This window comes from Cariama cristata, unplaced genomic scaffold (assembly GCF_000690535.1).
Source record: "Cariama cristata isolate BGI_N322 unplaced genomic scaffold, ASM69053v1 scaffold381, whole genome shotgun sequence".
NCBI classification, from domain to species: Eukaryota; Metazoa; Chordata; class Aves; order Cariamiformes; family Cariamidae; genus Cariama; species Cariama cristata.
Genome location: NW_009600766.1, coordinates 11264 through 38866, shown reverse-complemented (window position 1 = coordinate 38866; position 27603 = coordinate 11264). Strand labels below are relative to the sequence as shown.

The following is a 27603-nucleotide window of genomic DNA, read 5'->3' as shown; positions in this document are numbered from 1 at the left end:
CCCATTGAAATCAGCTGAAATATTTATTTCAAATTATCTGGATGAATTTTAAAAATACATCATCATAATAATTTTGTGAATTATTATACTAACCTTCAATGCTGACCTTGACAAGTTTACATTCAGCAAGGGCTTTAAAAGTTGTATCAGAAAGGTGTGGCGAGTCAAGAAAGACAACAGACTTTATCTGTTGGCATTTTTCAACCAGAGCCTTTGAAGAGAAAAAGGTGAAATAAAATATTCATGTACCTATGCTGTCATGTAACAAAAGATCAGCAAATATTCTGCATATAATACCAAATGTTACAATTTCAAACAAATAGTTATATTCCATTTTAACCGTAACTTCTAGACAGTGAGCGGTATGTAAACTACTGAAATTCTCCATATATTTATTATGTGTGAGAACACAAGGAAAAGAAGTAGGTAACTGGAGACAAGAAGTATGGCAGACATCTGAGACAGTGATCTAGTTAACAATAACTTTCGCAGAAGCCTGAAAATCCTTTTTTGATGAGCAACATCAATAGCAGAATGCTGTTCCCATATATTGTATTTGCTTAACACTGAAAAAACGGAAAACTCTCATTTATAAAATGAAAGACCATAATTCAGCCATACCCATGCAGCAAAAGAAGACAACTGAAATTTTCTGAAAGCGACTGCAAGTGAGTAAGATTTATAAACACAATTGGATAATAGTTTCAAAAAATGTTTTCAGGGAGAAAATTTCCTCTTAAATTGTATCTGCATAGCTTTCTTTAAAGTCAGTTGAGAGGATAACCCAGTTTTCCAACATCAGAAAGTTTCTCAAAGTACAGATTTATTTTCAATTTCTTACTTGAATACATCTGTCTGTAAGAGTTGGCATTTTGTTGATTAGCAAATCTTGAATCCCACTGCAGCCATTGGCAATATTTTTGAAGCCATCAACTGAAATCTAAGTAAGAAATAAAATATTTATGTCTTAGGAAGCCTAACAAAAACAATACAGGAAAGGCTTGAGATCTTTTCAATACTTTAAAATCATAGGTACCTAGATGCTCACTAAAAGAAGAAATGCATTAATCCCATTAAAAGAAGAACAGATCCATGAGGTATACATATTATTCGGAAATTTTAACAACAATCCAAATCCAGGATCTGTTCCAAAAATGTGTCTACTGAGCAAGTAAGAGTAAGGCACAACAATTTCTACAGTCAACACCGTTTATGGGAGTAGCGATGAATGTCATTGTCACATCCTTCTACCTTTGTTTTCCCAACCTTATGAGGTATTCACACATGGCAGATGCTCACATCTAGTTTGAAGCAAGGTTTGAATGCGGTAATCTTCATTGTTTTTTCCTGACCCATAGCAAAATGTGTGTTAAATTCAGACAGGATACAAAGAAAGATCCTATACAATCACAATAACATGGAGCTCATTTACAGAATCCTTCATGTAGGATGACATCACCAACTCTGCATACTCTAACAGAGCAATATTCCATGAAACTATGAATGGACAGATGGATCTGTCAATTCAGTTTATTCCCTTCATCACTCCAGAGAGTGACTTCAGAGACTCAGTTCTTCAACTGCCCAAATTCAACAGATGTCAGTTCACTTTTGGGCATACAAAGTAGTTCCTTTGACATATAAATCCTGTGTAAAGTACAGGACAGTTTCCTTTTAGCTCCATGTTCTACAGACAACATGGATGTGAACCATTCCTCCCCATGAAATAGCCTCCCCCTGCCCCCTCCCTGATATTTGCATGTAGAGATCTCACTATTTCCCAGGGTTTTGAAGTTGTATAATGCAATAATCTTGTGCAGTTCAGACTACAGCTGTGCTCTGCACCAGGAATTCATTTGCAAAACATCCACAAAAAAAGCAGTCTGGTATGTTCTCTTGGGTATCAAATAAGGCCTGTGGAGACAAGAATCCAAAGGAGGAAACTTCAAAGATAAAGTATACTGGGAGGGATTCTTGCTGTACCCTGCCTCTTCAGCTCCTGCAGAAGCCTGATTTGCTTAGTTACATTGCTTAAAGGGAACAGCAGTGTAAAACACAGGCTCTGCTTAGGGTATAGATGTTGTCTGGCAGTGGACACCATTAGCAGACAGGAGATAGTCACAGAAAAAAAAAGCCAGAAGCTAAGCAGCAGCTAATTACCCACCACAGGTCAGTATGGTAGCAGTGCACCAGAAGATGCTTCCAGTTCTTGCACCTGCAGCGTCCAGCCTTTGTAGCACATCTGACTGCTCCCCACAACTACTTCTCAGTGGAAATAAGGGTCAAGCCTGCTTTCCTTTCACTCTGGCATTGAGTGAGGCGGTTAACATATTGGGTTTCTGTCTCTTCTTCTTTTCAAAAATTTAACATTTAGGTTCTTTTTGTGTATGTGAAAATTTTTTTATGAACTGAGTATCTGACTTCAAACTATCATCAAGGCAGACTGTTTTTTCTTTTCTGGCATAATGCCCCATCTTTTAACTTATGGCCAGGTTGGCTTGCTCTTTATTTTCAGGCTGGAATTGCCTTTTAAACAGATTGTTTATAAATTGTTTTCAATATTTTGATGTTAAATGTCTTGTCTCTCCTTCGTAAGGGATTGTGGCACTCTTTGCACTTTTTCCCTTGCGCAGGGGGGTGTCAGCACTACAGGAGAACTGGCTACATGTCCGTCAAATGTGTTCTTAGGCTTAAAGTGTTGATGCAGGTCTCATGTCCAGACAGACAGAATATGGTGTGGCTCATGACATGCACTGGCACTGTTAGCACTGTGGATGCAAATAGTTCAATGTGTTTTAAGCTCAGGAAAAGTGTAGCATGAATGTTTTTCCTACAGTGGGTCTGTAACAGCCTGCAAAATGACAGAGTGAAAACCCTACCATCAAAATAACTATAGGAAATAATTTACAGGTAATGCATGGCGATATAAATCCCATCAACTACCCTCTGTCAGCTGCCTGTGTTCAAGCTCATGTCTGATACGGTGCAGCTGTGTAACTCTAGATCAGGTTCCTCTGAAAACAGCCATATTGTAAAAGAGTTGAAGAAGGAAAAAGAGCAAAATGTTAGGAGGCAGGAGGGAAGCCTGCAGAAAAGGATTATACAGAAAGATAACCATCTTGTAACTACAAGCTAGTCAGAGCATGTAAAGCCTCTTGGTGCAGTCCAGGCTGTCACACCCCCTCCAACTGAGGCATGTCTGCTGGACAAAAGGACACCATGACTTTGGGAATGCAGTTGATGTGGGTAACACGAGTGAGGATCTGCAGATAGTACTGCAGATCTCATCCATCAGCATGGATAGGTTGGATTTTCCCACCCCAAATGATTGCAAAATAACCAGTACTAGTGTAGGGCTTCTATGATCAAAGGCAATCCTCTTTTCAACCGGTAATGATCACCAGGTAAAATGTCAGCATGGAAAGATGGGTGCTAGTTCTCAGAAATTCAGTTGTCCAAATTCTACAGTTTTTTACTCACTATTGGTATATGTAATGTAGGACAATGTAATCCTATGTCCAGTTTCCTCAGCCCAAAAACTTCGGTATGTATGAAAGGGATTAGTTTAAATTGTGAACATCATGCAAGCCGCTGCCTGAGGGAGGTATTGGGAAAACTCCATTCTCTGCTGGTCAAGAAGTGCTGACTGCCCTAACACGGCATGACCAATCCATTTGAGTAAGAGTTTACCTAACCCTGCAACAGGCCTCCTCATTGTTGGCTCTCACGCAGTGCAACAACAGAAGACAGCACATTTCTACCACATGCACCAAGTAGTTTAATACGTTAAAGTGAAACAAATCACCTCTTAAAAATTTCAGTTTGAGAGGTGAATTTCTGGTAATTGAGTCTTGTCCTTGGTCCAGATACTACAAAGAGCAACCATTCCCAAGAGAAGAGAGGGGATGTTACATCATACAGTTTGTTGTAATACATGGTAATAACACTGTCTATTATAATCTGAACATGCCTTTTCAAAAGAAGACTGAGCTTTTCACGCTCTAAAAAATCAGCCACAGTTTATTGAGCAGTTCAAGTATGCTTCAGCTGTTATGACAGTAGGATTTCCCCTTGTAACTGCTGAACAGATTTGCTATAATGAGAAGGAATAACTCTGCTCCCAAGGAACAGTCACTCAAAAGCTGAGATAGTGCAGAACATGCCATGTTCAGCTATACTTATTGTTCAAAGTGAAGAAATTTTGTAAGACTCGGTTCACATGCATGCATCAATTGTAACTAACTACAACTTACTCCTATGACGGCTAATCAAACGGTTTAATCAATGGGGCTTAACAAAGTCTGCTGCCAATTGTTCTTGGGATATTTCTTTTTACCATGAACACATTGTTAACTGTAAAAATACCTATCTAGGTCGGTGATCACAGTTAGATACAGAGAGTAGGAATACAAGATCCCTCATGTCTAGGTACCTAAAATTCAGATGCAAACACCTTTAAATGATGGATCTTAAGTTACATGACATTACCTGTTGTTTTGGCCAAGATTTTAAGAATATCACTGAAAAAACCTAAATGCAGACTCAGGAGCCTAGTTTTAAGCTCCTGACTTTGCAAATGTTAGCCATTTAACTGAGCAGTAAGAAAAGTATTTGCGAGGCTTATAAAGTCTTCTGATAACTGTAGAAGAGGAATCACAGTTCAGAGGACTTCAAAATCGGGGAAATAGGTAGGAAAAATGACAAGTCAAGAAAGTGCCAATAACATTGATGGTGATTTTAAAAATAGACTGCAAATGCTAAAGCCTTTGTTTAATCCGCTGAAATTAGGAATATAACTGAGGTGTGTACGTGAGACAATTATGAAACCTGGAATCCCTGTATAGCAAATAGCAAGAAAGATCCCATGACAGGTCAGACCTGAAAAAGCCTGAATCACCCCTGGAGATCTCTCTCCCTCTCTAATTGTTATATAGATAAATGAAGGTAACTTTCTAGGCACTACCTTAGGTTAGATGCCTAAAATTAAGTTAAATTCCCATTCTCAAAAGGATAGATAGTAGGTAGCAGGTAATCAGATCACACTCAACAATGTTGAGGTGTGGACAGAACTAGCATATCTGTTTCTGGAATTCAGTAAAGATTGCATAATGTTAACTGCAGTCTAAAGGACTTTTAATCTCTTTGTCTGGAAAAACACTGTTTGCTTAACAGCCATTTGATACCACAAATAGCAGCAATTTAGTGTTTTCCTCCACGCAAGCCAAAAACAATTATACTGAAGCAGCTAATAATACCCCTGCATATATTGTTTCACATATTTTTCACTTTAACTGTTTTTTAACTTGAAGCTGGATAACGGATCTCAAGCAACAGGTTGAGAAAGTCTCAGTGTGAAACATGCGTTCAGATACGATTCAATTAAATTAGTCAACATTTAGATGCTTCTGCAATATCACATGTATTTGTCTTATTTTCCTTTATTTCTAGAACAATAAAATCTTAATCTTGAATTTCTTTTCTAAAGCCCTTATGGATTATCTATGAAACTTCAGGCACTCTTGAAGATAAGGTGTAGAAATATGAAACTTTGCGCACATTTTAGTAAACAATTACTTTCTTAACTCACTTAGAATTTCAATGTTTAATAGATTGCCTCAAGAGCGAACAGCTTGACCTGAGAATCAATGTTAGGATACATATGGAATTTAATACTGCACTCTTTGCCCTGGATCAGTAAAATCCCACTTAAACCTCCTTCTTCAAACCAATTGTGAGGGAGGATGTTTTGAAGGTTATGATGAGTCTTAGATCTACAAAATTCTGCAAAAAAAGACTTTTCCTGCATGACTCAGATCATTTTATAAATGTATTCCTTTTCTTGCACATACAGGATCAGAAGTCAATGCAATGATGGTACATAAAATATAATCCCTTGTCTGCAAGGAGTTTTCAGTCTAATATGTAAATGACTGATTTGTTTTTTTTCTTAACTGTATGCTAGCATACTGTGATCTGAAATGGAAGCACATCAAAATAAACATGGAGCAAACCATAGCTAAAGATTTGTCCCCATAGATTTAGAAAATAAATGTAGAAATGAGGAAATGCTTGTAAGAATCTCAAAATTAATTTAATTTCATCATTTTGTAATTTTCTTAATTCCAAGGAATAGGAACACACAGAATTTTAATTCAAGTTTTGGCTTATTTGCTACACATATAGTACTGCTTTAAAATTCTTTCTTCCTCCCCTTAAACTGATTGTATTTGTGGAATCCACCCTGCAAGGCAGAATGCTGCCTGCAGCACAGAAGGGATTTTGAAGAACCACCATTCTATGATTCTAATATTGTCAATGCACTATGAGTGCAGAAAGCTGAAAATCAGTATTCAGGATTGAGGAAGTACTCATGTGGTGCACAAGGGGCTATCTTTTTTTTTTTATTCTGTATTTGTCAAGAATGATAAAACGAATTGTGACATCCTTTCAGATGTTTGGCATATTACATTGATGGCTTGCCTCCACATGTTGTTTTTCTTTCAATTTTCCACTGTGCAAAAGAAGCTTATATTAACATACTCCTGAATTACCATATTTCTAAAAATATAGAATAGTGCATGTGTAACTTACAACGAAGTATTCTTCTGTTACATGAGTTTGTACTCAGGAAGTGTAAACAATGAGTCCTCTTCTTCAATAAATAAAGAACATGGCTCAGACTTTCTCCCCAAGTGATGGCCCCTTTTTCTGGTGAAGGCTACATGCTTGCCAAGAGCTGCTCTGACATCCCCACAAACACTGCAGGATGTCAAGAAATGAAAGGGTCAAATTTATTTTTCCCAGTGGCCTGTAATCTCTTATGCAGCTGTTGTAATCCACAGCAATAGACAGACCGCTCTAACACATTTTGGGCCAGAATAGTTCCAGTCTGAAAATCAGACATAGATGTTGGCACCAAAAGTAAAAGGTCAATTTCTTTGAAAATCTCCATGTTTCCGATTTAACTGAAAATATCTCTCACCAAACTGTTCTAGCTGTATAATCTCAATCTAATATGTTGGTAAATGACATGCAATTGCTTTATACCCTTCCATCTTTTCAGTTTTGTGCCTAATAGCAGAAAATTTTCCACCTATACTGTTCATCTTCAGAAGCAGCACAAAGAAATCTTATGGTTTCTAAACAATTCTGAGAATATCAATGGTATAATGAGACACCTTTTGAGTGGGACACAAGAGAACCTCTTCATTTTTATGAAAATATCTTGAAACTCATTAATAAAAATATTTATCACCCATGTCATAATGACACAACCTTAATTACTGAGATTTTACGAAAAAAATCCATACCTACAATTCATCCAGTATTATTACCATGTATTAATGCAATAGCCAAAGGAAAGACTGCCTTGTTTTATGATAACAGACTAGAAAATGTGTGCTTTATTCCCAGTTTTCTGCCTAACTGTTTTAACAAGCTGTTTAAATGCCCTGGTCCTCAAGTTGCCATTCGCAAAATCATCAGCATAATAACCCATTTTACAGATGGGCTTTCTAAATAGACATTCAAGTCCTACAGTAGTAACGGTAATATAAGAACTCATCTATAAAGAAGTGTAATGTTAAAATGAAGGAAAAAACAGGAAACATGAAAAAACAGGGAATATATACATTCTAGGGAATATATATCCTATTCTATAGAACAATTTTTAGCATAATTTAAATGTTTATACTATAATTTCACTACATTTTTCTAACTAATTGTGAAACATTAGCCTTACAGAAGTTCCCTTTGGTTTAGTTAATCCAACGAGGGGAAAAAAAAATAAAATTCTATTTTATTAAAATGCAACAGTGATGCAATTTGATGCTCTTTTTGGTTTTAACTGTTTACTTAAGTACTCAGTCATAATCATTAAGTACTGTTCCAGAATTGTGGGGAAGCCCAAAATGGAGGAAGCTGTGGAACCCGTTCCAGAGCTCTCAAAAACACTGGTGAGCAAACCCACTTTCCTCTGGAAAGGGGAGTATTGTGGTTTTCCCAGTTCAATGATGATCCCTTTTCTCTGACTACTGTTAGATCATGCTTTCTAGAGGCAGATCCTTACAGCTCATGATTACACTTCTGAACAAGCAGGGATGTTGCTTTTGGAAAAAATAACCAATTACTGGCATTTTGAAAAAGTAACTCAGAGGTAGGTAGTTCTTAGCTTTCCTCTAACCTCAGCCCTCATTTCAAATTTCACACTGTCACTGCACAATATTCTCAGTATGATTCTCTGGAACAAGAAACAGACACTCACAGTAAAGAGCAGTCAGAACAAGACTGTTGCCCTCATCCTTGGTTCTGAAAAGGTTTTTTAGATGGAAAGTGAAACCATTATATTCCTCAGACTCCATCTCTTTATCATTTCACATGTATTTTGTAATTTGGAGAATCTTCTCAGTGTATAAAGAAATACATGTGGGAGTCTTTATTAAAACATTGGCAGAGTTTTATTTCCTTAGAGTTTGGCATTTCATATTGCTTTTGAAATATATTTCAAGATACCATATATATTTGAAAGTTTCTAAAATAGTACCAGATTCCAAAACCTTGGTTTTCTTTAGAAGTTTAGCAGGAGACTAAAATAATCCAAAATATTAACTATTTTTAGATTACAGTTATAAATATTGCTTCAATTCATATATTAAACCAATATAAAATAGTTTACTTTTAATTAATAGTTTACTTTTTAATTAATTTCCTTCTCAGGAAATCAAGTGTAAATTTGTATTTTTCCAGTGCAGAGTGGCTTTTATTTTTTTGATATCTTAGTAAAAACTACAGTTTCAAAGCTCCTGATTTAAAATCCTAACTAATCATGACATAGAATTGGTCTATTTATGGCTACAAAAAGCAAGCCTTGTTCTCATTATGCAGTAAGCACTAGCTGTTTATAGATCTGACAGTTTGTTGGTAGTGATCCAAACCTATAGTGCTATTATTCCTTGGTAAAATTTAAACAGCTGTAGTCATGTAATTCAAAACCCTGGAAGTCTGCTGCAGTGCTTGTTCTACTTCAGTATACCATGAATGCAGGATGCAGCCAGTCATATAAAGGATTCTCTTCTTCACAGAATGAAAGAAAGACGTGAACTACAAACCTGAATGCAACCTGAAAGGTCCAAATAGATGAGCTTGTGACAGCCTTTTCCAGAGCCCAGGTACAGTAAACCTTTGTCTGTGAATTTTCTGCAGTGAGCTAAACTCAGATACTGTAAATTGGGGAAGCTGCTTTGCAAAAAAAAACAGAACAGAGAGCAAATTATTATAAGGTGTATACCATAGTTAAAGTATTCTGAAAATTACTGTAAAGAAAAGATGTTTGGTATGAAATAGAATTAACTCCTTGCTGAAGTTTGAAAGTCCCTTTCTTCTGCTGCACTTTTTCCTCTGCTCCTTGTACTGCAAATTACTGGGGAAGAGCACTGTCATACAACATATTTCACCATAAGAAAAGAGTATCATTTTAAAGTTATCTTGAATAACTGCAGAAGCATTCTCTTTTAATTAACTGGCATTTTTGTGTGCATACTTTGAAAGCTAATAGACTTTTCAGTATAAGTCTGCTGGACTTTCTTTGCCATTGATTTTACAAGCAGTGCCTGCTGGAAATAAAAACCAGAACTCTATCAGAGGACATTAAAAGCACAAATGTACAGTTAGAGTTTCTCAAGTCATATAATTATTTAGAAGAGTACTTTTAAAGAATCTGAAAACTTGTAAGAGATACAAAAGGGAATTATCCAAAAGTGAATCATCCAGTGTTAGGTTTTGATCAGTTCTTTTGGAAAACATTTCTTTATATTAAACGTTAGTTAAAAGAAAGCAAACTGTGTAAGTGGAAAATGTTAATCAACAGCACTCTGTAAAAGCAAGGATCTATACTCTGAATATACTTGAGTTTCCATCTGCAGCTTTGGTTTATAATATACTGAAAACTATACATTTTACTGAACTACATTTCTAACTGGAGTAAATAACATTTGCCACAAGCACCACAAATGAAAGCATACAGAAAATCAAAACCTAGAATTAGGACCGCTCTGGTAGACATTTAGTTGTAGGGATATAGTTTTGCAAGTCAGCAAAAGTAGGCATTTTGAAGAAGGATGGGAACACCCACTGAGGAGCTGACTGCTAGGGAGTGGCATACATTTTTGGAACTGATCTTATACTTTCAATATAGAGTGGGGAAACATGCTAACTTGAACTGAACACCAAAAAAAAGAGATAGGAAGTTGGAAAAGAATGTTATTGTAAAAAAATGATAATACAAAAGTATGAAGAAATTAAATTTAAGACTACATTTCATGAAAAAAAAAAACAAGACAGACAACGTGCATCAGAATCAGATATTAGAATATAAGGTGATAATACAAAAGTATGAAGAAATTAAATATAAGACTACATTTCATGCAAAAAAAACAAGACAGACAATGTGCATCAGGATCAGATATTAGAATATAAGGACACGTGTTTGTGGTGCATTTTTTTTAGATGGAAACATTTAATTCATATTAAATACAGAAACAAAGGTATCCTTCTTTGTAGAAGCATAAGCCTTTTTGCATTTTAGTGATATGAGTGGGGAAAATCAAACTCAGAGAGAGTACACTTCCAAACTTATCTGACAAAATAGAGGATAAATTAAGAGACTGGTTTTTACACTCTGGCAGTCTTTTTAAAGTGTATGTGGCTACAAGGTTGCACAATCTAAAACACAGGGAAACCTTTCTTACTGCATTTTGAAGACTGTGATCAAAATCTTCCAATACTTTTGAAGAGACATAGATTTTCTTTACAAGGTCATATGATCTATTTTTATGATCTGGGAATTTTAACATGTGCTGCCTTCTGCCATTTTTAAAGCATCAGCTTTCTTAAAACTTAAGCTTGAGCACACAGACTACTAAAAGAACCTTGGTTTGTGTTACAGCTAAATTCTGCAGGAATTCTGTCATACTGGTTTTTCAAATAATTTTGGCATTAGCACTCTCAGGATCATTGTTTTAAAGCAATCTGACAAAATCACCTTCTGACATTTATTCCTGATAGACAATATTCATGTCTACCATACGCAACAGAACTTTTCAGAGGGAAATTGTAGCTGATGATCTGCGTTGTGTAATACAATGCTTGTTAAAATGCTTGTATGGAACAGTAGGAATCAAAAATGACCAGTTTTGAGCACACTCAGCCTACACTCCACTTGTTCCATGTTCCAATAATGCACATGTGATACACAATAGCAAACTTCACATGCAGTATTATGAAATGCAATACTGCCACCTCTAAGAAATTTGTATTAGTTACATTATTACACAGGACCTATGGTGAGCTAATGCTTTTGAGATGGCATGTGAAATGTTTATGAAACTTGTCTGCTATCAAAATCTTCACAGGACAGCAACTTTTTGTACATCCCCATAATCTCAGAAGCAATGAGCTTTGCTTTTTGTCGAAAAAATTGTCAATAAAACCAATGGTATCTTAGGGTTTTAAATCAGAAGCATCATGTATGACTGGGAAAATTTCTTATTAAAAAGGTACAAGTTAACTGCAAAATATATTTTGTCAGTGGAGAATTTTTCTTTTTGTTTTAAGTATTTTATTGCATTGAAAGCTTCACCTGCTCTGGAGAATTCTTTCTTGGGTACATGCTATTTATGCATCAAAATAAATTAGTGGTTCTGACTGTTGGTGGCAACAGCATGCTCAGGTAACCGGAAAAACATACACTGAGGTTACCTATAGAACAGCTGTTCCAAACTTCAACATAAACATACAGAAATTTAAAAGACAAAATATCAGCCAACATGGAGAAAACACAGATTATGATAATATCGATGAAAAGATGAGTGGTAAGATTGGAGACACTAAATGGAGAACTTTGCCATAACAAATGTTAGTTATATGAGGATGTGGCGTTATAGACTAAGAAAAGCAAAAGTCAAAAAGTATTATGCAAATGCCAAAGAAAAACATGTTTCTGGACTTCGCGGGACTCCTGTTGAAAGCAATACATTAGTTTTCCTCAAAGGAAAGAGAAACAATGTACAGCTATCTTCAAATCTATACACATCTTTGCAATGGCTGCTATCGTGGCTGAGCATGCCTCTTTTCCTTTATGGTAGCTTTCAATGCAGCAATTCTACCTACCAGGCAGGTTTCAAGTCTCAAGGAGGGACACATCTAAAATAAAAATGGCAGACCTCTGTAAGAATTTAAATTCTCTGCCTTCAGCTCACTGATCTTCCAAATAAGAATCTGGAATAACTCTTTCTTTTGCAGTTGCCACACAAGGTCTTGGCTCACATAATACACCTATCCACAATCCTCTCTTGCAGAAAAAAATTTTTAAAAACATATCTAACTTGCAAACTTCTTGCAACAGCATGAGTAACTGACATGCCCAAGAAATTTTTCGTTAGCATTTTTTTTTTAAAAGTTTCTGTTGTGGTTTAACCCCAGCACCAGTACACTTTCTGTAAAACTCTGTGAAATATATAGGGTAATCTAGTGTATATTTTAAGTTATATTAAAAAGAGAAAACAACTGCTATCTAAGTCAAATGTATGGGGTATTTTTTTCATTTTGTATAGCAGACAGAATCCTGTAAGTCACTCAAAAAGAGTCTTTCTACTACATATGCCTCTAAGTTTCCTGCAACATTAAAACAAACACACTTTCATATTTCTGTTTAATTTTACCTCGACAATAGTCGTAGTGTTCCATTAGTAATATCTGTATATGACAGATTTAAATAGAGAAGAGCTCTGCAACCTTCTGATATGAGTCTCATCGATTCATCCTGAATAATAAAAAAAAAATTCCAGAAGTACATTTAAATTGTATTTGTATTAATTTATCTTACATTTTTATGCAGAGCAACAAGGGGAAAAAACATGAATAAGTATCTCTAAATCATCATAATAATTTTTATATACCACAGCCATTTTCTTTGGAAGCCTCAAAGTGGAATACTGAAACATGATGCTACTGTTACTCACCTGAAGTACGATAATTTTAACATTCTAATTCAAGGAAACATTATACACTACACAGTCCTACAGAGCATAGGGCACTTTTCACGTGATTGAAGGTTAGCACATGTTTACATATTTTGCTAAACCAAGATTCTTGTTAGCTAATCCTGGTATCTAAGACCACTGGTGAATTTTCTCCATAAACTCTGGTACCCTTCTCTAACCAGTAATATCATTTACAAACTGCTTCCTGTTTAGTTCTACCCTCTAGGTGGGACACTAGATTTGAGTAATTATAAGGATTCCATGTTTTATTGACCTGCAAAAGTGGTACTAGCTATATTGTTCTATATATCATTCCATTAGAATATAATGAGACCAAATCTCCCAGTATGAAGAATGTTTTGCAATAAATATCAACATAATAGAAAGGCAAAAAGTCAGCACATATACATGGAAACGTAAGAGTTGGGTGTGTATCTTCTGCCATGTTGTGGTCACCTTTTTAGAATTTCAGTTATCAGGCAAAAGGACCATCAAGATAGCTGGAAATTCAATACCAATCAACTCTAAAGAGGACAGTTTGTGCTTTTGAAATATATTCCTGCAACAAAGGACTTGAGAGAGGTGGTATCAGTAAAAATAGGTATGTTGATGGAAGATAATCATAACCTGAAGAGAACTGAAGGCACAGGGAGTGGTGAGAAAGCATTGAGGGGATAGCATTATGGGGAAAACTCTGAAACTTTCCATGTGAAAGCAGCACAACCAGGAGTCCATCTCAAGAGTCTAAACGCAAACACTTGTAGCATGAAAATCAACCAGTAGGGATCAAAGTCCATGCACAGGTGCAGAGCTATGATTTCATTGGGATTCCAGAGATGCGAAGGGGTAGCACACACAACTGGAGGGCTGCAATGAATTGTTACAGAATATTTAGGAATGACAGCCCAGGAAAGCGAGGACAGGTTGGCACTCTATGCGAAGTTACGCCTAAAAGAATGGAGCTTTGCATTGCAATGGGTGACAAGTCAGTCGAGAGCTTATTTGTCAGGATTGTAGGCTAGACCTATGAGGATTACATTGTGGTAGGTACCTGCTGCAGATGGCTTGATCAAGACAAGGTAGATGAAACATTCTTTGGGCAGCTGAAGGAAGCCTTACAATTGCCTATCCTGCTTACTCCTGGGAGACTTTAACCACTCTGATATCTGCTGGAAGAACAATATGGCTGGGCACAAACAATCCAGGAGACTTCTAGAGTGTGCTGAAGACAATTTCTTGATCCAGGTGACTGATGAGTGGTCTAGTGAACATATTCTTCTAGACTTGTTTCACAAACAAGGAAAAACTGGTCAAGGATGTGAAGAACTAGATTGGCTTTGGTTACTGTAACCATGAAAATGAGGAGTTTAAAATCCTGAGAGAAAAAAATTGGACAAATTTTAGAAGAAAAAGTCTGAACTTGAGAGTAGATTTTTGGCTTGTTTATGGATCTGCTTAACAGGACCTCATGGCAGACAGCCCTGGAGGGCAAAGGGGCCCAGAAGAATTGGTTGATCTTCAAGCCCAAGGTGCTCAATGACTTTTTTGCCTCAGTTTTTACTGCTAAGACTTGTCTTAAGGCTTCCCAGGTGCCTCGCAGGGGCCTACCAGCAGAGTCTGTGGGAGTGAAGTAACACACATGGTAGAAGTCAGGGAGCAACTGAGGAAATGGGATGAGACAGGAGGCATCCAAGAGTACTAAGAAAGCTGGCTCCTGTCACTGAGAGGTCTCAATCATTTTTGAAAGGTCATGGCAATCAAAGGAGATCCCTGATGGCTGGAAGATAGGAAATGTCACATCCATTTTCAGGAAATGGAAGAAGGAGGATCCAGGAAACTACAGGCCAGTCAGCCTCACCTGAGTCCCTAGGAAGTTTATGTAGCAAATCCTCCTTGAAGCCCTGTCGAAGCATGTGAAGCATGAAAAAGTGATAGCAAACAGCCAACGCAGATTTAGCAAAGGCAAAACATTCCTCACTAAGCAATAGTTCTCTATGATTAGATTACTGAATCTATGGATAAGGGGAGAAAAGTGGCTGTTGTATATCTTGACTTCAGCAAGGCCTTCAACGCAGGCCACAGTATCCTTTATAGTCAAATTGGTAAAATAAAGGCTGGATAAGTGGCCTTCGAGTGAAAATTTGTCCAGACTGCCAGGCCAAAGGGTTGTCACCAATGGTCCTAAGTGCCATTGGTGGCTTGTGGCAACTGGCATCCCTCAAGGGTAATATGGGGGCCAGTACCGTTAAATGTCTTTATAAATGGTTTGGGTGATAGGAACAGAGTACATTCTCAGCAAATTCACAAATTATTCCAAACTGGGGGGAGTATCAATACACTGGAGGCTAGAACTTCTATTCAGAGAGATTTAGTCTGGAAAAATGGGCTGAGAGAATGTAATAGGAGGATTCCGGGATGGGATGACACCTGCTCAGTGTATCCCAGTGACCACTCATTCAGACACATTCTCTTTGCATTTAGCTGTTATGCTTTAAATAGCAATAAAGCTGTTTATTGCTTTAAATACATACCAACCCAGCAAGCGAATTCATGCCGAAACAGATGATCGCATATAGAGGACGCATTTCTAGGCTTGTGTGGTGGTTCGGGCGGTAGGTTCTGTCCTTCCTGGCATCCCCGGGGAGGCAACATGGTCCTCTATACGGCTGCGTACCTCACCGAACCAAGGGACTTCCTTCTTTTTATCCTATCCTTTGGTGGTAGTCCCATGACAGGGGGCCAGCCTGTCCTGGGAGCACCCCCCATCTTTGTTACACAACTAACACTCCCTCTGCGCATGTGTCGTTTTTACACAGGGGGGCTACTAAGTGCTTGGGTGGTTGTTTCTTCATCATTCTTCATCTTCCTCACTGTCCTTTGTGGTCTACTCAAGGTCGTTCTGCAGGATTTTCAACATCAGTTTCATAGCTCCCCAGCTACTTCCTCTTTGGACAAGCTGTTTCCTCTCTCATGTCTTTTTTAGCTGTTCAATTATTACATGATCAGCATGCGATGGGGCAATGTTCCATAACGGACCAAATCATTCTTGTTAACCCCATGGTTCCCAATATGCAGAAACCTCATGAAGTTCAACAAAGGCAAACACAAAGTCCTGCATCTGGGATGGAATAGCCCCATGCATCAGTACAGTCTAAACACTGGACAGAAAGCAGCTATCAAACACAATGACTGAAAAAAGGAAAAAGAATGGACAAATATGTAATGGTGATTTCATCCTTAGACACCTTTCAAATAAAGATTCTCACTAATATTTAGAAATATAATGAGACATTTTTAGAGCCCAAGTGTACTACTGAAGGAAGGAATAAAAGAACTTGGAAACAATATAGGATTAAAATGTATTGTTGTTGACACTTCCAAACTTAAAAAACGCCTCCCCTCACACTGGTGAAGTTTTGAAGTCTATTTATTAAAATTAATTGAGACTGAATATAACATTTTGCCTTGGCACTGTGGGAAACAAATGAGAACTTCACCGAGTATCTCCGAATCCTACTAAACCACATTTTCAAAGTACTTAAGAACACAAGTCTCTATTTTTTATCAGGAAGATTTGTGTACCCAAATAACCACAGCACTTTAAAAAATCTTCCTTCTCGGTATAAATTAGAGTTCGTGGAAAAAAGTCTGTAGTACTTACATTTAATCCCTGGCATTCAGAGAGATTTAAGTCTTGCAAATTCTTACATTCACCTAGAAATAAAAAAAAAGTCATATTCAAGGTGAACAGTTCAAATTCCTAGTGTACAACACAACCATAAGAATTCCTATTACAGATTCAGTCCATCTAGGCCAATATCCTCCCTGAAACCATGGCCACAGCAGATTACTGAGAAGAAAGCACAAAAAACCAAAAGTAGAATATGAAGTCGGAGTAAGCTGTCCTGAGGAAATGTCTCTTCTTACACTCCATCAACGAATGGCTGGCTTAGGAACCAAGCTGTTTTCAGTCTTAGGTTACCAAAGGACCAGAAAGCTACCTAACTAAGCAATTTGGTGTTAGGAAATGCCAGAATTAAATTTTCCACATAGGTTTATCTGTCCCTCCCACCCATATATTTCGACACCAGTATCTAATTATATACATGAACAATTTTCCCCTCTAAAAGTAGAGGTGCAGCAATCAGACCAATTGTAGGAAAAGTCCTGCTTATCTTTCGCTGATATGGAATTTCAGAGAATTTAGCTGCCTGAGACAGTCTCTTCTGTGCGCATACAATCTATTATTTTTAGAAATTCCTATTTTGCAGAGATTGTTGCAATTCTAACAAAATAATGACAGATGTCTGACACTAGAAATAACACTTATACATCCCTTCAGCCACTCTTCTACCAAATTTTGAGTCTATCCTCCAAGATAAAGATGCAAAACCTCCTATTAAACGTAGTAATACTTTTTGCCTTAATCTGGTCTTCAAAAATAACTGATCTGTCTAAACTGAAATGAAAAAATAGTCCTGATACAGATACCTAATGTGCAAAATGCAGTATGAAAGGTTTATAGAGTTAAAAGAAATATATTTTAAAATCTCTAAAAACACATTTTCACATGGTAAGCCAAATACGTGTTTTCAATTGCAATCATGCATTAGTACAACAATAGATCTGTATATTCTTTTCTATGGGGACTGTGACTTCACTGATACCCTGTAATACTGTCTAACTCAGGGTCTTTTTGAAGAATAGGACAATACTGCAAGGGATTGCACAACTCAAAAGTACCTAACCAATTAAAATCATCCTTAAGGTTGCTAAAGCCACAGAAATGACATACCTCTTATATGTTTTTTGCTCTAGTACTACATGAGACACAGTTATAATTTTACATGTGAACCTGTACGTCCTACTGAAAGCAGCTGCTCACTTGATATTATAGCTGAGTATAATTTAGTTAGCAGACAGAATGTAACACTAGTAAAAAAATCCAGTTCAGACCCAGGAGACGCAACGGAAAAGAAAAGAATATTTCCATAATTATTTACTACCTTTCCTGCCCCAAGTTCTTCTTTTTCTGTTTCTGAGCTCTCCTGGATAGAATGAGCTATCACATTACCAGAACGGTGAACAGTTCAAAACAATACAGAGGATCCCAGTTATGATTCAAGTTATTAAAACATGTAATCAATTTACACTGACTAGCATATAGCTGCCAAAAAGTAACAAATAAAATTTCATTTTTCATCTAAGGGATAAAGTTGTCAATGCAAACACTCATTCACACTGTGAACTACCAGAATCTGAATGCAGATAGACAACTGGCAACTGCAGGAACAAAATGGAGAAACCAGTCAATAGGTTCTCACACTGAGAATGCCCTACAGTTAAGATGTGGTTTAAACTGATCTACCAATTTGTTTAAAAATGAAAAATTTATTTGCTTTCAAAAGAATTTTACCTGGTATTAGTTGATTTATTGTGTCACCTTTCCCCCAGATAAATACAAGTTTTTTTAGCCCAAAACAACAGTGTTCTAGAAACAAAACATCTGTGCAATGATCTGCACTCAAGATTGGAATTTAATACCTTCCCAGGTGCTAAGGTCAAAAAGGACTAAGCATAACACAAAGATGTCCACAGTCATAAAGAAAAAGTAACTAAGTAGTTAAGCCAAACAGTGAAGAATTAAAAAAAAAGTTTCAGAAGGAATGATAATGACTAGCAAAATTAGGAAATTTGTGAGATGGAAAAAAGTTAGAAAATACAAAAACCCAAGGGGTTAAAATGTTTCTAAGGAAACACAATCTTGTGGTCAAACTTCACTGAAAATGAAGGAAAAGGGCAATACACAGGAGTACTATGGGAAATTCAGAAGGGAACACAGGCCAAAAAATTACTAAAAATAATGAGGCAAATTTGGACATGGTTGCAGCGAGCAGTCCTTGTCTTCCTCTAATAATAATTCCTAATGGTTGCATTTGGCTTTCTTGGAAAGGCAAAAGCTCCTGGCTTACCCCTCTGTACCCTCCTTCCTCAGTTGGCCAGACCTGGAAATGGTTTGAAGGAGGCCACTGCCAGGATCCGCAGGCTCTCCTTGCACTCTGCCTATGCTCAGATGACATATAGCCTCACAGGCTCTTGCAAAAGATTATTTTTGGGTCCTTCTCAGAGCAGTTCAGCCAATTTTGTCTACTTGACATAGACCATGAGAGACATTTGGTAGCAGCAGGGCTAGTTATGATAAATTGGGGCTTAACCTGAAAACAAGTCCACACTTGAGCACAGTCTAAAACTGGGAGTTTGATAAACACTGGATGACTTTCCTTGGTCTGGCTCTGTATGTGTTCCAGTGGGTCAACATCCAGAAAGCTGGAAAATATCAGCTTCAAGCTCATCTTCCAAGATGAACTGAAATGCAAACAAGATTCAGCCTGATGCTGTTTTCCTGAATACATGAGAACCTTCTAACAAAGATCAGTTAGAAATTGGTCCATATAGTTTCCCGTATTTAATCAAAATGAACAACAGTAGACCAGAAACAGTAAAAGCAACAAAAACAGAAATAGGACATTAAATCTTCAAAGCATTTGTGAAGCTCCAAGCAGTGTGTTGATTGAGTATTTGACTGAATGCTGCATATTATGTGTAAGCCTCCATGAAAATGCCTATTTCATCTGTTCTAATGTTTTACTTTCCTTCCAACACAGGGATCCTACATACGCCAGCTGTGCCTCCTCAAATCTGTAGAATACTGATTAAGACTATCCAAAAATTTCAGCTGTTCCAGCTGTCCCAGAAAATAACTGGGGCCAGCTGAATGTCAGGATGCAAGTAGTTACTATTATACTACTACTTCTTCTTTGTAAAATATCTGACTGTAGGAAGACAAGGAATAGGAGTTTGAGAAACAATGAAAGGGAAAACATCTTAAGGAAAACATCTAGCACTGTTAAGCGTAATGCCCGAGGCCTACCATGTGATATATACACTTACCTTCATGAGAAATACCTAGATTGTCAGGAAAGAAAATTGATTTTTGTGGCACCTGATTGGCCAGAGGATTTAAAACACATGCTGCTAGCAAGAAATAGGATTCGTAAATTGAAGAACAACATGTTTTCCAAGTATAAAGTACTGAAAAGTCTGGATTTACAACAGAATGATATCTCAAAAATTGAGAGCGAGGCTTTTTTTGGTTTGAATAAACTTACCACACTTTTGCTTCAGCATAACCAAATTAAGAGTTTATCTGAGGAGATTTTTATTTATACACCCAGTCTAAACTACCTACGTCTTTATGATAATCCCTGGCATTGCAACTGTGAACTAGAAACTCTTGTTACAATGCTACAGGTTCCAACAAACAGGAATTTGGGAAATTATGCCAAGTGTGTGCACCCAATAGAACTGAAAAATCAAAAGCTAAAGCAGATAAAAGCTGACCAGCTATGTAGTGAAGAGGACAGGCAGGACCCCAAAAACATAAAACAGGAGAAACCTGAAGCTATCAAACCAGAATTTGATTCCTCTTTGTGCCACATGTATGTGTTTCCTGTACCAACTCTGAACTGCAGAAGAAAAGGTTTGTATCTGCCTTTATAACTGAATTAATGATTTTAATATTCTTGCTCCCTTACTACATTTATTCACTTATTATTTACAGTAAATTAATATAGTACTGGTACTCGTTTTACTTACTTTAACTAATACTGTTGGTTTTGTCTCATAACCACAAGCAAGAAGTAGGAATTCTTCCTGCTTTTTACCTCTACTCTGCAGCCCCAATTCCACAGATATTCTTTAGTGCTCTAGTACAAGATATCCAACAAAGTCCAACAGGAATAAAATTAAGCACTTACTTAAGTTACTGAAGGATCAGCACTTCACTAGTCTGATTTTACAACTATAAACATACTAACCAGTCAAATTAAAGCTGTGCTGAAATTCTTGTAGTGATAGAGAAAAGCACAGAGTGTTTTTTCTTCTTTCCAGTGTACAAACACAAAGATAGCAACAACCTTGACAGAAGTAAGCTGTGAAGCAGGACTAGAGCAGCCAGCTGTGCCTACAATGCCCAAAGGAACCTGATTGCAAAGGAGAGCCATTGCATCCTCACATTTTCTGTGCAAGATTTCTTCTACAAAGGGAAGAAATCGTGTGCTTTCGTTCATAAAGAAATACCTCCTCTGTGTTCTTCCTCTCAGCACCCAGCAAACATTTCAAAGTTGAAAGGCCTTCAAGAAATTTTTTTCAGACACTTGGATCTGTTCCATTCCTAAATCCTTCTCAGGCTCCTAAAAGCCACAGTTAAGCCTTAAGGGTAAACCAGCTGGGGCTTATATTAACTCAAAAGTGCACATTTATTCGTGCTTTATATTTCCCATCTTTTATCCCATCATGAAACAAAGCAAACAAGAAAACAATTCAGAGAGAGTTGTTCTTTAACATCACAAATCTGAAATAAAAAGCATTACCAGAAGTAGCCAAAATTGGGAGGATTTTTTCCCAACTTGTGTGAAGCATAGCCTGCAATACCGGATCACTGCAGCATGTTTTGCTCACTTGTATCTTGCAACGTGTTTGCTAAACTTCTGTTTGCTTTAATAGTGACTTAGATTTATGTAACAACTCTGTGTGCCCTTATCCTTGGACCTTAATGTCAGATACAAGCTCAGAAGTCAGTATAAGGAGACAATATCTAAATATAAAGAAATAACGATTTCAGTATTTGATTACATGGTTTATCTACTATGTATGACATAAAAAATGGTCCACATTTTTACTTTTTTCCACCCTGTTAAATTCCTTTCTTCTTCCTATAGCTCACTTTTCTCTGTTTTACCATGCAGCTACAACATCTCTCTTATTAATGATTTATGCTTTTTTACTGGTGAAGATTTATTATTTTTTTAATATTCACCTACCTTACCTTTCCTTGTAGATAGGATCTTCATTATTTATTAGACTACAGATTACTATCTTAATTATCCTTCATAGGATCTTAATTACATCATTATTATCTTATGTCTCCAGTAAACTGTGCTACTGAACAAAAAGCAGGCATACATTATAATCTTCATATAAGAAAAGACTGACTTTCCAGATCTCCCCATTTAGTGGTATCAAAGAGAAGGGCTGAATATATGAATATACTTGTAAAGTTTTGGAAAGAAAAATGTTACTTTTTTCTCTAAGTTCATAGAAACATTCAATGTCGTCTGTTCTTCATGGCAGTTTCACAGGTTTTTATGGCACTTTAAAAAAATGGTTTACTCTCTTTAGTACTAATAATGAAGGAATAAAGTTACTTCAGCCTCTACATGAGTGTACTAGAGGATACAGGGTCTCCCTCCTTCAGGTCAAGAACTAAGTATATCAGTCCAGGACTTCCTGAATGTCTAGCACAGACGCATTGAGTAGGTTCAATCTTTTTTAGGAAGTATCAGATCTACTGTGCATATGCTTGACAGCTGGATGCAGATCCCATGGACATTTTGGATTTCTGAACACATGGTAATCTTTGATGAAAGTATTGTACTTTCTGTCTTTGCATATGATTATTGTCGAGCACATGCACAATTTCATTGGAATTTTCATCAGAGCTAGGAGTATAATGCACCCAAAATCCTGGAAAAACACAAAAATTTCTCTAAACCCACATGGACAAGATTTCAGAGTAGGAAAAAAGGTGCATCAGTTGCAAAACCAGTAAGATGACACGAAAAACTGCAATCCATTATTCCTTTACAATGGACGTGATGGAGTGACAAGCAGTATACCAGTACTATGTATCTCTATGGAGATATCACAACAGGTTAGCAGTTTTCAGTTAATGTCAGAAAATTTATGAAAGAAACATCTTCAAAATACATATAACTATGTGTATGTTCTCCTTTTTAAAGAACTTCTTATTTATATCTCATCAGACCAGTGATACACTAGATCTTTCAGTACTTCAGAATGAAATTATTCTATTTCCTTGATTCTGTTTTACCAAAAAAAGCAACAAAAGTTGGATGCAAAAATAAATTCTGTTTACTTTTCTGCAAAAGAATTTGTATTTGCAAGACCAGTTGAAAAAATCTGCTTTCTAGTGCTGCCAAACTCTCCAAGTCTCTAAATTCAGGCATTATTTGCATTCATTTGGTGATAAATAGGCCCTGAAACTTTGACATCTGCACAAGCAGGAAGCACTCCAACCACAGCAGGCTGCAGTAGTTACAATATTTATTATTTATAATACCGAAGTTCTGCTGAAAATCAGATATAGAGCAGGAAGACTGATATGTTGCTTTAGTCTCGAGGATACCCAATGCACCAGACATCTTCAGAACTTGAGAAATACACTGACAACACAAATTTCAGCACAGATCCAGAAACTACTTGCTTTCATTCAAAGACGGTCAGATAAGAGACACCGCTCATTTTCTTGCAATAACAGCCCGGGATTAGAAGACTCATCGAGTAAACATAATCCTGGAGATTAGGTTTATTAACATTATCCTGAGAGGAGTCAAACCACAGTTTGCATTTCTCATGAATGTGCCCTTACTACTGGACTAGAAGCTATTCTTTCTGTAACTCTTTTGCACAGAACGCTGTGAGGATATGTACACAGATAACTGAGAGGTGCTTGGCTACTTTGGTAACGCCAACGATACAAGTAGGATAGAGAAGTAGATAGACAGAATGCCACTATGCTGTCTGGACATATAACAACTGTAAGTATAGTAACAAATATAAAATCTTAAATATTACTAAAACACTACATAACTGTAACTACAGAACTATAATTATAACTATACATATTACTGTAAATACTATAACAACTAGCATTTTTATTGCTGATAAAATTTAGAACATTTTATGTTTTGGCAACACAAAACAAAGGATGTAAGACAGCACACTATAATTTGAGTACGGAAGATGTTCATGTATCAGTGAACTTTTTTTTATATAGTTACTCTGGTTTCTTTTCCTTAAACAATCAAGCCTTTCACACATACTTTTTATTAGTATAGTATCTTCACTATCTACCCTATACGCAAATGAATAGTACAGTTCTATTAAAATAAAAATATAAACCACAGAAAGACGCTTTATTATAAGCACTAATGAAGAGAGCAATTTTCACATGAAATGTAAAGATACAAGTGAACAAAGCAATGAAATTCAGGAGTTGAAAAAAAATATGTTGACCCTAGTAGTGGGGATAAAAGAGAAAGAAAAAAAGAAACAATGCCAGACTGACATAACTCTGTGCGGTATGCAACTGTGATACCTAAGCAGTAAGAATAATCTAAAACTGACACAAGTTATGTCTTTTTCTTTAAGATTTAAAGAAAGTTCCAGGTAACGTACCTCCAGATATAGTTAAATTTGATTTGTCCAACAACAAAATTAGACAACTACGAGCCAAAGAGTTTGAAGATGTCAGCGAACTGAAGATATTAAACCTAAACAGTAATGGAATAGCTTACATTGATCCTGGTAAGAATAATTTTAAATATTCATTAAAAAGTGACTCGTGTTTTATTAATTATAAACTTTGACAATGTCTCTATCAGACATATATTTGGGGAAAAAAGGATTTAAAAATCTAGAAGTTGGTGCAAATTTTACCTTTTGTATCACTCAATTCATAAGAATAAAGGTTTGCACTGAAATGTATCCATCATGGAAGCCAATGAAGAAAGACTGATTTCAGCTGCCTTTCTTAATACTAAACCAACCAAGTGCAAAAATTTAATTCTGCAGACTGAAGGCTAATCATTTCCCACAATGCTAAATAGCTGAGTGATTTTTTATATATCTTTGCGAAGTCTAAGAAAACTTGTCATATAATGAGGGTGTTTTTAAATTATATTGGACAATAAAGTAACAGAGAAACCAAAAAGATTTAAACTACATATAATTAATCTTAAGTTATATATTATTAGAACTCAAGTGGCCTTGTTTGCAATTTGCTTATTGCCTATGTGTATTCAGTTTTTAATTATGAAAGCAGACACAAGGAGAGAGAAAGAAAGTATGACGCAAAAAGAGCCTTCTCTAGTAGCGTTTTGGAAGTTAAACAGCAGTAGAAAGTGGTAATATCAGTAAAATGGTACTTACAAGGTTTAATATTACACATAGTTGATCTATTTAAATTAAGACTCTCTGAAATGTGCCTCAGAAGCATTACTATGAGGCTCTGTGCTTATTATCTTCCATATCTAAAAATATTAATTTAAAGGTTCTATACACACACAAATACATACATACAAAAACTACTAGCCCTGTACATTGTCTTATACATAATCAATTTCCATATTTCTACTTCTGTATCACGGCAATAACAGTTGAGTTCTATAAGCAAAGTAAGCATTCATTCACTTTCACTGTCCATATTCTACACTCATGCATGCTTATTAAGTGTTTTGTAACTTTACCAGCAGTACAACTCCCCTAATGTCACTTCTCAAGGCACAAGCCATATTTTAAAGTTCAGTGTTTGAAAAGTCTTTTTTGTAGCCTTTAGCCAAAAAAATTTTAATAAATGTATAACTATGAAAATGTTTTTCCTGTTGCAGATATGCATGTTTTTTTCTAATTTATCTTTATAAGGTACCAATAATTGTTTTTCTATTGACTAGCTGCTTTCTCAGGCCTCAGTAACTTAGAGGAGCTGGATCTATCAAACAACAGCTTGCAGAATCTTGAATATGGAGTACTGGAAGATCTCTACTTTCTGAAAATACTGTGGCTAAGAGAGAATCCTTGGAGATGTGATTACAACATTCATTATCTTTTCTACTGGTTGAAACATCACTACAACGTTCACTACAATGGCCTAGAATGCAAAATGCCTGAGGAATACAAAGGATGGTCTGTTGGAAAATATGTTCGAAGTTATTACGAGGAGTGCCCAAAAGACAAGATGCCCATTTATCCAGAAACTTTTGATCTGGACAAAGATGATGAGGAATGGGAACGACACAAAGAACAATCAGTTCAAACAGTAAAGAAGCATGGCGTAATTGTCACTGTGATAGGCTAATAAGGGAATCCCCCGCTTTTTTTTAGTACATTCAAATATTTGATACTCTGACAAAGAAAAACATGCTGTTTACATTTTTTGTTAATTATACTGATTGTTTGTAGGACTATCTGCCTACAAAGATTTCTATATATTCCAGTTAATAATTACAGAATGGTGTTAGTTACACAGCATCCTTCATCAAGTAATTGTTTCTGACAATTTGTTCTGGACATTCTTGTGAAATATTTTGGCAAATATTTGAAACTATACAGTAGAAATCAATAGACACAAATGTATATAATGTGGTGGGGAGGAGCTGTCTTATGTATGAAGACAGCTTATGTGTTAACACGGAACTTGCTGCAGTATTGTGACCAAGACACATTTTTCTTGAATGTATTGACAATTCTTTGTATCTATCAGTTTCCTGAAATATTCCCAGAAAACCTTTCTAAGATTTTTGTATCAGCTTCCTGTTGTTTTATTGTATACGAAAAATCAAACTGAAGACTAACCTTAAATACAGGTCTAGAAAAACAGGAATGGCCGTTGTTAGACTGATTAGGATTCAGACCCCAAAGCTGGGTTCTACTTGCTGATTTACAAGTGTTCCTGATTAGTCTTGAGTGAATAACTCAGTCTCTACCTCTTCCATACCTGAGCTGCCTGAAATCATGAGTAGCCAAGACATGGTTTGTTCCCAAGATCCAGCTCCATATACTCATGTTTGCCTTGTTTGTTTTTTGCAGTAGGCAGAGCTGAAGTCTTTCTAGGAAGCATGTTAGGTTGTCATGTCAGTTTGACACAGATTACATGACATCACTTCTAGGTGTAGAGGACCACATGAAGGCTGCTGTGGTCTGCATCCAATACACCAGTGCCCATCCAAACTGACGGTACGTACATTTTTGAGTGCTTACTAAAAGTGTGGGACATTCTCAAAGTCTGCCCTTCCCCCAGCTCATTTGTAAAATGCACATTGTAACACCTCCTTATCACACAACTGTCTATGTCAATATACATTCATTAAAAACCGCGATTATTCTAATACTATGGTAACAGCACCATACAAATGTCCCAGCTAAGTAGACAACATCTCTAAAGATAAAATTCCTTGCTATATAATATACTGCTAGAAGTTCTTTTACAAAAATCTGTTTTTATTGAACGACTACTCTTAGCTTTTACATAATAGTTCTGTTTTTTTAATTTCTGCATCAGTTACTATTGAACTAGCAGAACTAGTGCCTCTAAAAGACAGATATTACAAACCCTTTTTTACGTATGGAAAGGATAAGTAACTCCCTAAACTCACATGGTGGACAAGTAGGAGGTGCTGGGTTAAAACTTCAGTATTCCCAGCTCAAGCCTTAGACCAATCTCCTGCTCTTAGATCAGCAAGAACTGCTTAAGTGCAGGACAGAGATTCAGGGCCAAAACTTTAAATATCTGTTGGTTATCATGAAAGAAGTTCTGGAACACTCCAGGGAGAAAGTTTGCTCCTTTAAAGACCTGCACACAGTTACGGTGTTTGTGGATTCCTCTGGTGTTTTAGCCACAAGCCCAAAAGGTCGCACATTTTGTTTT

The 27603-nt window shown here is 36.5% G+C and overlaps 2 protein-coding genes across 3 annotated transcripts in view; one reads left to right on the top strand and one right to left on the bottom strand.

The window, feature by feature from the left end:
• Positions 1 to 27603, bottom strand: part of FBXL13 (F-box and leucine-rich repeat protein 13) — a gene marked incomplete at its 5' end in the record, with an annotated part of 67132 nt that overhangs the window by 31099 nt on the left and 8430 nt on the right. The window contains 5 exon segments of the mRNA XM_009710125.1: positions 94 to 211; positions 842 to 940; positions 9108 to 9237; positions 12717 to 12817; positions 16699 to 16751. Of these exon segments, the coding sequence (XP_009708427.1) occupies positions 94 to 211; positions 842 to 940; positions 9108 to 9237; positions 12717 to 12817; positions 16699 to 16751 (501 nt within the window).
• On the top strand, positions 8972 to 26559 carry LRRC17 (leucine rich repeat containing 17). 2 transcript variants are annotated; one of them, XM_009710124.1, is made up of 5 exons: positions 8972 to 9167; positions 13510 to 13638; positions 19703 to 20577; positions 24330 to 24485; positions 25631 to 26559. In XM_009710124.1, exons 3-5 carry the CDS (start codon positions 19821 to 19823, stop codon positions 26032 to 26034), a joined length of 1317 nt encoding a protein of 438 aa, XP_009708426.1. In that variant the 5' UTR covers positions 8972 to 9167; positions 13510 to 13638; positions 19703 to 19820; the 3' UTR covers positions 26035 to 26559. The 2 variants fall into 2 exon arrangements, with proteins under 2 accessions (XP_009708426.1, XP_009708425.1); XM_009710123.1 differs by lacking the exon at positions 13510 to 13638 and having other exon boundaries at positions 9001 to 9167.

Bases quoted from the DNA above. Each gene is read 5' to 3' on its own strand.
- LRRC17 (XM_009710124.1), top strand. From the start codon at position 19,821: ATGCAAGTAGTTACTATTATACTACTACTTCTTCTTTGTAAAATATCT. The intron at 20,578-24,329 runs GTTTGTATCTGC...TTTTTCTTTAAG, and splicing joins TCTGAACTGCAGAAGAAAAG to ATTTAAAGAAAGTTCCAGGT. The intron at 24,486-25,630 runs GTAAGAATAATT...TCTATTGACTAG, and splicing joins AATAGCTTACATTGATCCTG to CTGCTTTCTCAGGCCTCAGT.